This window comes from Melanerpes formicivorus, unplaced genomic scaffold (genome assembly GCF_026170545.1).
Source record: "Melanerpes formicivorus ecotype bairdi unplaced genomic scaffold, bMelFor1.0.p_v2 SCAF_1, whole genome shotgun sequence".
NCBI lineage: Eukaryota > Metazoa > Chordata > Aves > Piciformes > Picidae > Melanerpes > Melanerpes formicivorus.
Genome location: NW_027142353.1, coordinates 15,866,305 through 15,878,881, shown reverse-complemented (window position 1 = coordinate 15,878,881; position 12,577 = coordinate 15,866,305). Strand labels below are relative to the sequence as shown.

At 38.4% G+C, this 12,577-nt stretch overlaps 1 protein-coding gene across 1 annotated transcript in view; it reads left to right on the top strand.

Moving 5' to 3' along the window:
• The window catches only part of ITGBL1 (integrin subunit beta like 1), a 175,057-nt gene extending 165,869 nt beyond the window's left edge, over positions 1-9,188 (top strand). Inside the window, exons 10-11 of the mRNA XM_068162690.1 lie at positions 4,834-4,947; positions 6,420-9,188. Coding sequence (XP_068018791.1) covers positions 4,834-4,947; positions 6,420-6,511 — 206 coding nt within the window. The 3' untranslated portion in view covers positions 6,512-9,188. The remainder of the gene's footprint in view (positions 1-4,833; positions 4,948-6,419) is intronic.
• Positions 9,189-12,577: the final 3,389 nt, after the last annotated feature.

The window sequence follows — 12,577 nt, the reverse complement described above, 5'->3', positions numbered from 1 at the left end:
CAAACTGCCTACATTTTAATATGTCTGAAAGAGAATAGACAAAAAATGGGTGTAGAACTGACTGGAGGCTAAAATGCATTAATTCCAGGCTGGATGTGACATTTCCTCTGGTCATGTATCTCAGGTCAGGATCTCTGGTCAGGATCTCAGGTAGTGATAGGACTAGGGGGAATGGAATGAAGCTGGAGGTGGGGAGATTCAGGCTAGATGTGAGGAGGAGGTTCTTCACCATGAAAGTGGTGAAGCCCTGGAATGTGTTGTCCAGGGAGGTGGTCAAGGCCCCGTCCCTGGGGGTGTTTAAGAGCAGGCTGGATGAGGCTCTGTCCAGCCTGATCTAGTGTGGGGTGTCCCTGCCCATGGCAGGGGAGTTGGAACTAGATGATCCTTGTGGTCCCTTCCAACCCTGAATGAAACTATGAAACTATGTACTCTTTGCATAGACAGAGAAGAAATAGGCTAGCTGGGAAAAAACCAAACATTTAGCCATCAGGCAGATTCCCAGTTCCCCCTCTTGTAACTATTATTTCAGTGCAAAGGAAATTCAGATGGGGTTTCCAGCCAGGTATTATCACCTATCATAATTGTCCCCCACTGAACCACTTCATTTTGTTATTTTCCCCTGCAGCTTTCTCAGTCATGGAAAATGAGGCAGTTGCACTGTTTCTTTATTGATTCCAGAAGATGTGTCTATCTTTAGTGAATATGTAAGAGGATGCTAACTTAGTGAAGAAATGAAGTTACTCTGTTTTACTGCAGAAGTTAACTTCTCTTAGTCTTGGTCTCCCTGTGATTTAAAAAAAAAAAAAATTATATGAGTTGTGAAGGCAGGACAATATGCTTAAAAATCAATGAAATGCACCATACAGCATTCTAAATATATATAAACATGAAAAATTACCTTGAATTTAAAAATATTTGTATTATCTGCTACTTTTTTAAAAGTATGGCTGAGAACTACTTATTTCAGAACTACTTATTTACTTTGAGTACTGTATCAAGATTACAGTTTACTTTGAGGCTTTGGGAGCAGATAATCTGGCAAGAATTTGCAGAGACATCATGGTGTAGGGGTGTTTTTTTGTTTGTTTTGTGGGGTTTAGTGGATTGTTTGTTTGTTTGTTTTTTCTTTTTCTTTTTTTTTTCTTTCTTTCCCTCTGTTGGCTATGTTGCCCAGGGTGTGGTTTGGGATATGGTCACTGATGCAGGCTGAAGCAGCCTGAAAATTGCCCCAGATTGTAACCAGCTGCTGGCAAGTGGTGCTTTTAAATCTGACCGCATGAATGGAGGCCACAGAGGCCCAGATTTTCCAAGGTGGTAGCACACTATTGACATGCATTTACTTTCTGTGGGATTTTGAAACCTTACTCTAAATACATATTCAGCAATGCTGGTGTGATTTTATCTATTTAAAAGATATCTTTGGCCTCCAAGAAGGTCAACAACATCCTGGCCTGTATCAGGAACAGTGTGGCCAGCAGGAGTAAGGAAGTGATTGTGCCCCTGTACTCAGCTCTGGTAAGGCTGCACCTTGAATACTGAGTTCAGTTTTGGGCCCCTCACTCCAAGAAAGACACTGAGTTGCTGGAACGTGTCCGGAGTCAGGCAACAAATCTGGTGGTCTACAGAACAAGTCTTAAGGAGGAATGTCTGAGGGAACTGGGATTGTTTAGTCTGGAGAAAAAGCAGCTCGACGAAGACCTTATTGCTTTCTATAACTACCTAAAAGCAAGTGCTGTAATTGATTAAGAGACCTTGACTTTGTATATGGTGGAGTTAACAGATTCTAAGGAGTCCTGGTTTTCAGCAGGTAACTGCTAGCACTTTTAGAAAATTACACTCCATTAATGTAAGTGAAGTTGGACATCCACATTCCTGAGCTGCTGAAAAATCTTGGTTCACCGATTATGTCACCTGTAGTAAAAACTCTTCCCAAGCAAAACAGCAACACCAACCCGGCTACTGCCTCCCTGGCAGATAATGTAGGGCTGCAGATGGCAACTGTAATAGTGCAGGACACAGGCTAGGTAATGAGCCAAATCCCATCCAAGAGGATCTGGCTGGGATCCCAGGGAACACCCTGCAACTCATTAGACTAATTTTAATTAAACTAAGGAGTCTCCCAGAGCAGCGTGTTCTGCTCAGAGAAAAGACTTGATCTATTCATTCCTCCTAACAGATTTTACATTCTGGAGCCTGATCTTTCATGATTGACTTGGTGTTAAATTTGCTGCATCTTCTGCAGAATAGTCTTAAATACCGTGGGCATCTGTCAGTAGCAGCATCAACGCTTGCTTATGCAGAATCCCCTCAGGTTGTTTATGGTGTCATGCTCTTAATAACTGATGCAATTTCATTGAAATTCTCATACTATTCATCATTGTTTTCAGCTGTCAGTACCTGGTAGTTTGTATAAACAGAGGCATTTGGTTTAAATTACCTTCAGGTATGTCTTTGTGTAGCTCTTACGGAGCAGTATGTGTGCTGTTCTCCATGGCCACTTTGTACAGTGGCATTTGTTATACTTGTGGAGAACATTGCTATTTTATCTAGCCATGGCTCAGTAAGCAATACTCAGAACTCAAGATGCTTAATGAAATACTCCCATTTCCAAATATTCCAATCAGTATTTCTTACTGTATTTATTTACATGTTCAGTATGTTTCAGGTTAAGACAGCATTTCTCTCAAATTAAGCAATTAGTTAACTTTTGTTAATTTACAATAAACACTGTATTACTTACATTTGTAACTGAAAACATCAGATACTTGCTCAGGATGTTCTGAAGAATTAAGTGTCAGGGAAAATTGGTTCATGTTGACAAATCCACATTTTAAATAAAAAGAAAAGTGCATTTTATTTGTACTATGGATTTTATTCAGAGGTCACTGAAAGGAATGGAATGGTGAAAAATCATTGTTATACACACTCTGACTTCAGCATCTGTTAAGTAACTCACAAATTCTATTCTGACATAATCAACCTTGTTTCTATGTATTTTTCTTTAGTATTGCATCATTCTGGAAACATTGCAAGAGCATAGGATCTGCAACAGTATCTAACTCATTTATAAGCATATTCTGTTAAAGGTTCCTTGGTTCCTTTTATTTTTTCCATAATTGTATACTATATGTTCATTCCTTGTTGTCATTTATTTGCCTTTTTTTTAGACTTCTTTTTTATTTGTTTGTGCTGTAAGCACTTCTTAGAGCTAGAACCACAAAAGGATTTTTTTTCCCTCCTTTTGCCATTTAAATGTTTGTGCTCTGCATAGGGTCAGGCAGCTGAAGACAGGCTCTGCAACACCAGCTCAGTCAGGTGGTGGAATCAGCCAGGAGACCAGCAGAGTGCCCATGTGGCCAAGACCAATGGCTTCCTGGCTTTTATCAGAAATAGTGTGGCCATCAGGACTAAAGGGGTGATTGTTCCTTGATACTCAGTGTCAGTGAGGCTGCACCTCGAGTACTGTGTTCAGTTTTGGGCACTACACTACAGGAAAGACATCAAGGCACTGGAGCAGGTACAGAGGAGGGCTGCTAAGCTGGTGAAGGGCCTGGAGAACAAGCCCTGTGAGGGGTGGCTGAGGGAACTGGGGCTTCTTTAGTCTGCAGAAAAGGAGGCTGAAAGAAGACCTTATTGCTCCCTACAACTACCTGAAAAGAGGTTGTGGAGAGGTAGGCACTGGTCTCTTCTCACAAGTAACTGATGATAGACCGAGAGGGAATGGCATCAAGCTCTGCCAGGAGAGGTTTAGACTGGAGACTAGGAAAAATGTTTCCACAGAAAGGGTAGGTAGTCAGGCACTGGAATGGGCTGCCCAGAGATGTGGTTGAATTGTTATCCTTGGATATGTTTAAAAGCCATCTAGATCTGGTTCTTGGGGACATGGTGTAGTGACAGACTTGGTAGAGTGGGGGAAATGGCTGGACTTGATGATCTTGGAGGTCCTTTCTGGCCTGGATGATTCCATAATTCTGTGATCTCCTAGTGGCATTTCTAGTTGCAGAAAACTGTTTCTCACACCCTTGTCAAGCTACAGGCTTCCTGACACCTGATTGCCTTGAGGCAGCTGTCTCCTTCCAAGATTCAGTCACGAACCTTCTACTGAAGGTCCTCTCTGAGTCTTAAATAGAGGTTTCTGGAGTTACCCCATTTTTTGTTGGGTTACAGCATTACCTAAATGTCAGCATAAAGTCCTTCTTTTGCCTGTGGGTGTGTGATGTGACATTGCTGAGGAGGAGGAGAGCAGCTTACCCCAACATGGGGCAATGGGATACTCTGCAGAAATGATCATACTGTGGAACTGTTGTTGTATGTACTAACTTTTTCTGATGTAGAACAAATACTTATAGTTCTATGGGAGGTGGAGCCTCTTCATTTGTGATGAGGAGGATTTCAGGGGTTCAAATGTTAGTGCATCTGGTCTTTTGTGGACTTGTCCCTGAAAGCTTCAGATGAGGAGGGTCATATTCATCATGGGTACAATTTTACTTCCTGGGACAATTTGAGGTTTTCCAGTCAACCCTTACCACAGTTTACTAGGAAAAGTAGCCCTGATTATAGTTCTTGGAAACCAAAGAAAAGCTTCAAAATGTATGTCCTGATTAAGCGAAATAGCTGAATCAAAGCATTTGTAGTAATGCCTCACCCAGAAGAATCCCTTTATTCAAAAAGCTTTTAGCTTGATGAATTTCTTTTGTACAATAGCTACAGAGGCAACAATTTTGAGCATCTCGCACATGTGTGTCCATGAACATGTGTGCCTGGGGATGTTCTCCTCTAGTCAAAAAATGTCAGTGGTCTTTGACTGCAAGTAATAATTTTTTGTGATTTCAGGTTCCTGCCATTGTGGAAAGTGCATCTGCTCACCACAGGAGTGGTATGTTTCGGGTGATTTCTGTGAATGCGACGACCGAGACTGTGACAAACATGACGGTCTCATTTGCACAGGTGCAGTACAGGTTGACACGTAACTGATCTAAGAAACAGAATGGGTTGATGGGAATTATGGCAGACATAGCCCAGCTTTTTCTTTCTCCTCTGATGAAATGCATTTGCTGGTTATTCAAACCTGCACTAATTGTTTCTTTGTGTAGCATGATAATCAATTTAATGTTTCAAAACAACAGGCAAAAGCCTGAGTATGAATTTAAATAAGCCAGCTATGAAATCCATCAACAATTTTCACTGTAATAGACTACAAGTTACTGCTTTTTTGGCAAAGGCAGTACAATGTCAGCATTGGGGTCAGGACAGTTCTTTAACTTTTGTTCTCTTGTTGGACTTTCTATGTGTATAATGTGTTTAAGTCATAGATAAAATTCACTTGTTTGATGATCTTTGGTAGGTGAGAGGCATAGCTGTGTGCATAAACAGAGCTTCCCAGCAATCAGATCATTATGGAGTGATGGCTAGTGATTAAAGCAGCTTCACCTAAACATTGTCTGAGAGTTCAGATGGCAGATGCAGCCAGGTGGGCAGGCTGCCAACAAATCTTCATGACAAATCTAGTGACAAGAAGCAACGTGGGAATTGCTAAATAAACTCACTGCCTGCTTCCTGTTACAAATCATAATTTTAGAAACTCTTTGCTGAGCAATTATTAGATGTGGAGGAAATCTGCCAGCCGATTAGAGTGTGAAAGTAGGAGGGCTGGCACTAGTAAATTTTGTCTTCCAGCTAGACTTAATTAGCAGGAGACCTTTTCTGGGGGCAAATTTCCAGTACAGAAGCAACAGGAGCCTTATCTTCAGCTGTAGTGGTTATTCACAGATCCTCACAAAGTCAGTGGGAAGAGGAGTTCATGTTGGAAACCCAGGTTGTGGAGGTCTCAAGCTGTGCACTCAGAAATCATGGAAAATGTTGAAATAAAATGAAAATATGAGTCTAAGCACTTAATGCTTTGCTACTGCAAAATAGGGCCAACAGTTTTCATCTAATAGGGAGTCTGAGGTATTCTTTATTTATATAGCACTTCTGATAATTTAGGTTTAAAGTTTTCCATGATCAAAGTGACGCTTTTATTGCTATTCTGTTTTTAACTTTGTATGTCTTTTCCTTTTCATATAATAGTTAAAAGTAATCTTGTTTTCCCCTGCACCTTGAGGTACAGTGTGAACACTGAGCCTCAACAGCTGGGTAGAAGTAGTGGTGGCATAATTACAAGATTTGCAATCCTGCTGATGGAATTATCGAGAGACTGCTATGAACACTTTCTTAGTAGAGGTTTGGCGTGGCATCTTAATGCAATGGTACAGTAATTGCTTCCTTCTAATGGGCAAAAAAATAAAACAAAAGGGGGGTGTGCGTGTGTGTGTGTGTGAAACAATAAAGGAACAATGCAACCACTTTAGCATGGCTTTTCAATTCCCATAAACCACATTTCAATTATGATTAATTGCCCTTTTTTCATTCTGTTCTAGGCAATGGTGTTTGTAGCTGTGGAAACTGTGAGTGCTGGGAAGGATGGAATGGTAATGCTTGCGAAATCTGGCTGGGAAGAGAATACCCTTAACAAAGGACATCAATAACTAAGGGTGGTTTTTGTTTTTCCTTTGTTTGTTTGGGTTTTTGGTTGGTTGGTTTTTAGGCTGCTAGAACATTTAATTTCAGAAGTATTCAGTGTGTAGCTGTGGGTGTGCATTCACACACATGTACATAGGTCTAAATACTCCAGAACACTCATTTGAAGACCTGCTCCTTAAAGAAATGCATGACAAAACTAAAAGAGAAAAATTAAAAATGCCTTGACAGTAGGACAGCTCTAAAAGGTAAAGTCTTAAAATACTGTCCCTCTGGAACTTCTCCTGAGTATTTTTATAAATTCAGTTGGACTTTGGAAACCTTTGGAAAACTTGTAAGAAAGCCATTTTTAAACATAGTTTACTTGGCTGTCCCCTCTCCGTATTAGTACACAACAGTATTCCTGTAGAAGAGTAGAACCGGGTGAATGTTTGTCAAGCAATTAATTTGATTTTGTGGCATTTGACAAATACATTGTTTGCACACATATCCCTGCCTTTTGTTTTTTCCTAGCAATCTTAATTCGATATCAGTTTATAATTTGAGAGATGCTGTTGAGAAGCCTGTTAAAATATGAATGATTTTTTCATTTGGTCAAAGAATTGTATTTGTATAACTGAGGTCCAATTACCTGACAATCTGACTGAAGACCCAAAATGTTTGAGCAGAGCTTGTTCATAAGATACTTCTTAGTTTCTGTGGTTAATATGTCAGTAAGCTGGTTATCTAGTCTTCATATTACAATACTTTCAAACACATAACCTATAGGAGTATAAAAAAACTAAACTAATAAAGATATAAACGTATGGTTAGCTATTTTATGTATCCTGCAATTCATATGCACTCCTATCATACTGTTCTGTGTAGGTGCACTTGTCTAGTCCTCTTAAAAGTAAAGCAAATGAAAATTTGTTATACTAATAACTTTTAGGGTGACAGTTCTGTGTGCTATTAGAAATCACTGTCTGGAACAGATTGCACTGTCACACGTGGTATTCATCGAATTTAACTGCTCTTACAGGAGTGGGAAGCCTGAAGGTCAACTGACTTGAAAAATGCTATTCAGCAGCCTGGTCTCAGCCAAAGATATTCAGACAATGGCAATAAATTAATTAAATTTTTAATACAGTAAATACAAACAAAGCAGTGGTATGAACAAAAATTTTATTTTTATTTTCCAATGGTGAAATGCTGCTCAGTGTGAAATTCACATTGAGTTATGAATAATGCACAACTACTGGGACTTCCCTAACTTATTTACACAGGAGTCTGGTTTTTGTGGTGTGGTGTTTTGGTTGTTTTGTGGGTTTTTTTGTTTTTTTTTTTAATACATGTAGATTTGGCAGCCCTTCAGTTCTTTAGAGCAAAAAAAACCAAAACAAAACCAAAACCATATCTTTTTGTTTCAAAAGTGTTTACATTTTGTGAAACCATGATTGAGGGAGAAATTGCTTAAATGGCTGGAGAACGTGTCTTTTTAATACCAAACTGTAACATTGTGGCTTAGGTGCCAAGGTCCTGATTTTTTAAGAGATACATGATTCATACATAAGGGAAACACATATCAACCAAAAGAAGAGATATTTCCATTGGTAGTCTAGAAATTAGTTTTCTTTTAGAAAGGACAATCTTGAAATAGGAAAATACAATGGTACATAACATGTAATAGAAATTAAAATAAATGAATTTATTTAATCACTTATATTATCCCCCATTCCCATGTGGTAGCTTGCTCTCTTGCCCATTTTTGCTCCCTTAACCTGGATTCTCTCTTTCTAAAAATGAAGCTTGTGAAACCCATGTTCTCAGAGACTATAATCACCAAACATCCATGCATAACTTCTACAGAAGTCATGCAGATGAATAATGTGACACACATCCCAAAGCTGCTAGCTGCTCTCTTTAGATAACCAAAATATCAAGAGAGTTCTAAAATGTATCGATACAGAATAAAGAATCTTCAAAGTAAAATTTATCTTGAAAGGATGGTTTGTATTTTATAACCCTTAAACTCTGTAGAGCTTAACAGGAATAGATATTCCTTAAGGTTTTAACATTCTGTCAGCCCTGGTGTTTGTAGAGCATAGATTATTGATTTTATTTAAATATATGAATACCACTGACCTGAATGACCTTATGTGGTTCATGCACATTTATATTTGGCTGCTGAATCAGAGTGGAAACAATGAATGACGGAAAGTCTTCCCTACTTTCCTTCCAATTGTCTTCAGTACTGTAGTAAGAAAACACTAGACAATCAAAACTATTATCTAAATTCAGTAGATGCTTTTGATTTGTTTCATGGAACGATAAGCAGATCTATATATATACTTTAGATCAGCTGTGGTCTTAGGGTACTCATATTCATGGAATAAAAAAAAAACTTAGAAGGTTGCAATGTCATCTTTGATGGATTTTACTTTGTAATTTGGCTTTATTTTAAGTTTCTCTGATTTCAGAACTTTTTTTCTTTTTTTTTAATAAAAAAGAAAAATCAGCTCCCAGATTTTGGCTATTACATAGTCACAGCATTTCAGAAAGTTTTATCCAAGTTCTTTGTTAAGGTACATCTGGAAAAACAGAGTATTCTAAGACAGCTACTGTCAGTGGTTCATTAAAATGTAAATTATCAAAGAAAGTGGTACTATTAACTAAGACTACTAAAATCATAAGGTATATGTAAATTCCTTTCCGATTTTTATTGTTTCTTATAATGGTGCTTGAATGTTCCCCCCTGCTCTTCATGCTCCTAACTGGTGATGTAATGCCCAAAAGATTTGTTTTGTGGCTCATTTCCTCACTAGTAAAATGAAGTCAGAAGGAATTTCACAGCTATGAAAACAATAGCTGAATGAATAAATTGTGAGTTTACACCTCATTCCCAGTGACAGGGATTCCAGATACTGTAAAATCAAGGAGTAAGGCAGTGAAACATACTGCTTGATTCTTCATAACTGGTGACTGTAAGAACTTGCTTTGAGGCCTCTGTGAAGTAGCAGTTCTAGGTGGCAAAACCAAATAGGTCAAATAGGGACTTCATACTGCGTAGATGGAACACAAGACACTATAGCCTGGCTTTCTTCTTGTGACAGAGCACAATTCAGATGTGTGCCAAATGCTTCTGCAATGGTCTTGCAGGATTATGCCTGTTGTATAGAACATATCTGTAGTATTCCCTATAAACCAATTGTGGATTAACTTGCTTTTACACATTATTAACCTACTTGTGATCCTGTTTCCCCTGGCCATGCTTTCTTTTAGAAGCACATAGATTAATGTTTCCTCATGTACTTACTCTGACATTTCAGATGTACTGCCCTTGCTTCTCTAGAGAATGACATCTTGCTTTGTAGCTAAATGATAGTGAGATGAAGAAAGATAAACTGAGTATTTCCGTGTCTATGCATTAGTCAACACAAAATTCCCCTATTGGACATTTTAAATGCGCTGCACAGAATATGAGTTCACCTAAAGGAGCACTTAAAAGAAAGACAAAGTCTTTAACTTTATTTGCATTCCCATTTGAATGGAGATAAATAAGTAGTTTCTTCTTTATACCAATAAACAGATGGATCAGCAAGACCCACATTTAAAGCTTGGACCAAACCGACTGTTTTCATAGCTAACTGCGTACAATAGTTTTAAACCAAGAGAAAAAGTTTCCCTGTATATATAAAATGTCAGAGTTCTTACTGTTGTTTCCAGAATTCCAATATGAATTCCTTTATATTTGGGGTGAAGGAGGGCATTTGTAAAGAACCAACCTGACTCTAAACAAGTTTATGAAAATGACAGTATGGCAAAAAAAGTCATTTAGGAGTGGCTAAACCCCCAGCAAATTAAGCAAAAGCTCTTTCATATGTACTACAAAGCACATAAAAGCTTTAGACACCTTTCTATAGGTTCTATCACGTGAGCAATCTCATATGGATTCTTGTGTATTTATAAAACTTTTCAAGTACAATGGAATGGTGCTTTGTTGAAGTGGTTCGTATCTACTTAACACTGTCTTCCTAAGACTGTGCAGATGTGACTGATTTTGCCAAATAGAACTGTAGCTGAAATACAGATTTTAAAAAAAGAAAGAGATAATGAGTAATGTGCAGTGTTACCTATGAAATGGTAAGGTGAGGTCAGTTTGCTGTGCAAACAGTCTCTCAGAGATTAGATTAAACTCAGAAGAACAAAATACAAAGCAAGCATGCAAAAGATCTGGAACGCTGAAGATTCACAGACAGCTGGACATGTTAGTACAAAAACCCCCAATCTGTAAATACAAATTGATTCCATCAGGTTTACTATACAGTACTTTAGTAGTAACAGACAGTTGAAAATAGCTTTCACTTATCAGCAAAATTAATTTTCGAGGGAAGAAAATGGTGACGTCTCATCCTGGAGAACAGCAAGAGAGGTATTATATTAAGGAGCTAACATTTTCTTTGGCATGGTAAAGGGGAGAACTGAGTTTGCCAACCTATTTACATGAAGTTTCACCATCCCGTGGCCAGTGCAATGACGTTTTGCACAGTCTACTTCTTACATAAATGTTTTGTGTACTTTATATGCCTTCATATAAAGGTTTATTCATCATGTTGAATCTGTGTATACAACAAATAAGAATAAACACAAATTGTACAATGCAGACAAACTCTTTGCATATATGTATGTAAATTTAGTAATACAGACCAACAGTTCTTTGACAGACACATCCCACTACATGCAGTTCATCCTTGCTATCCTCTTCCCATGCAACAGATGAGACAAGAAACAAAACTAAAGGGAGGAAACAAAGCAAAGACCTCTTTGCTATGTTTAAACAGGTTGTAGAAAAAGTATTTTTAGGACATCTATTCGCTGGGTTAAACCCACACATGGATTTAGCACATAGAAACAAAAACAGAAACAAATAAATGCTGTATTTTCATGATGTATTAACTGCTTAAAAAAAATAAAATCTTGCCTTAATTATAGTCCCCCCCAGCCCCCCAGCTGGTTTGGAGATCATAGTTACTTGGGATCAAAAGTTTAATATTGAAAATGATACTCATGTAGCATCAGGTCATCAACCAGAACCCTCTTGCATGGCTCAGCTGGGTTTCCAGCCCTGTGTCTTCCCAGGCTCTTACACCAGGAGAGTGAAGAAGATGGCTGAATGGGACTCATGATCTCTTGCAAAAGCCAGGTGAGAGAGAAGGAGAATGTAGCATTCAGCTGCGTTATGTTGCTTGAATTATTGTGACGTGCTCTAATTATAATTGTAGGAAACCCTGGGGCCTCCTTTGGGACCCAGCAGATGCAGGGCAAGTGTCCAGCTCACTATATGAGTTGCTTTGGTTTTGTCTTTTTGTTTGGGTGGTGCACAAATCCCACTGGACCAGATGGGATGAGAAGGGTGCACCAAAAATTTTAATGAAGTGCAATTTTCCCCATGCACACATATTTAGTGCTAGCAGGCAAGGGCACAGTCTAAGTCAAAGTTTCTTTGTGTTTTTATCACAGTATTAGAGTATGTTAGGTTTTGTTTTTTTCTCTACATGGATAATGGGCTTCATGCTTAACTCATTCCTTCCCTAGAAAGACCCAAAATCATGTGTTAATTTGCTGTTGTCATATTACTTATGCAAACAAGGAAGTCTGGCCTATGACAAAAAAAAATATTATCTAGAATTTAGCAGCTTTACAGTAGCCTCCTTGAAGAATACACAAGATTTTGCTTATAAAACCAGAACACGCTTGAAATTTAGCATGAAGGTTCATTCAGACTGAATCAGTTGTTCAGGTGAGCAGAGAGGGATCCTGAAATAACCATCAGTTTCTGTTAGGGACTTGAGCACAATGATAAGATAAAACAAATTGTCAAAAGACAACGCTAGAAAAGGAATGGATTTCCCTTTTTTTTTTTTTTTTTTTTTTTAAATTTTCTAGAGTGTGTCTTAAAATATCAACTAAGAGCATGAGGCCAAGTGAGCATTACCGCACAGTTTTCCAGACTGAGGTACAGTTTGGTCCTTGTTGCCCTTTCCGAGAAACAAATACCTTCTTAAGTATACAGAGAGTA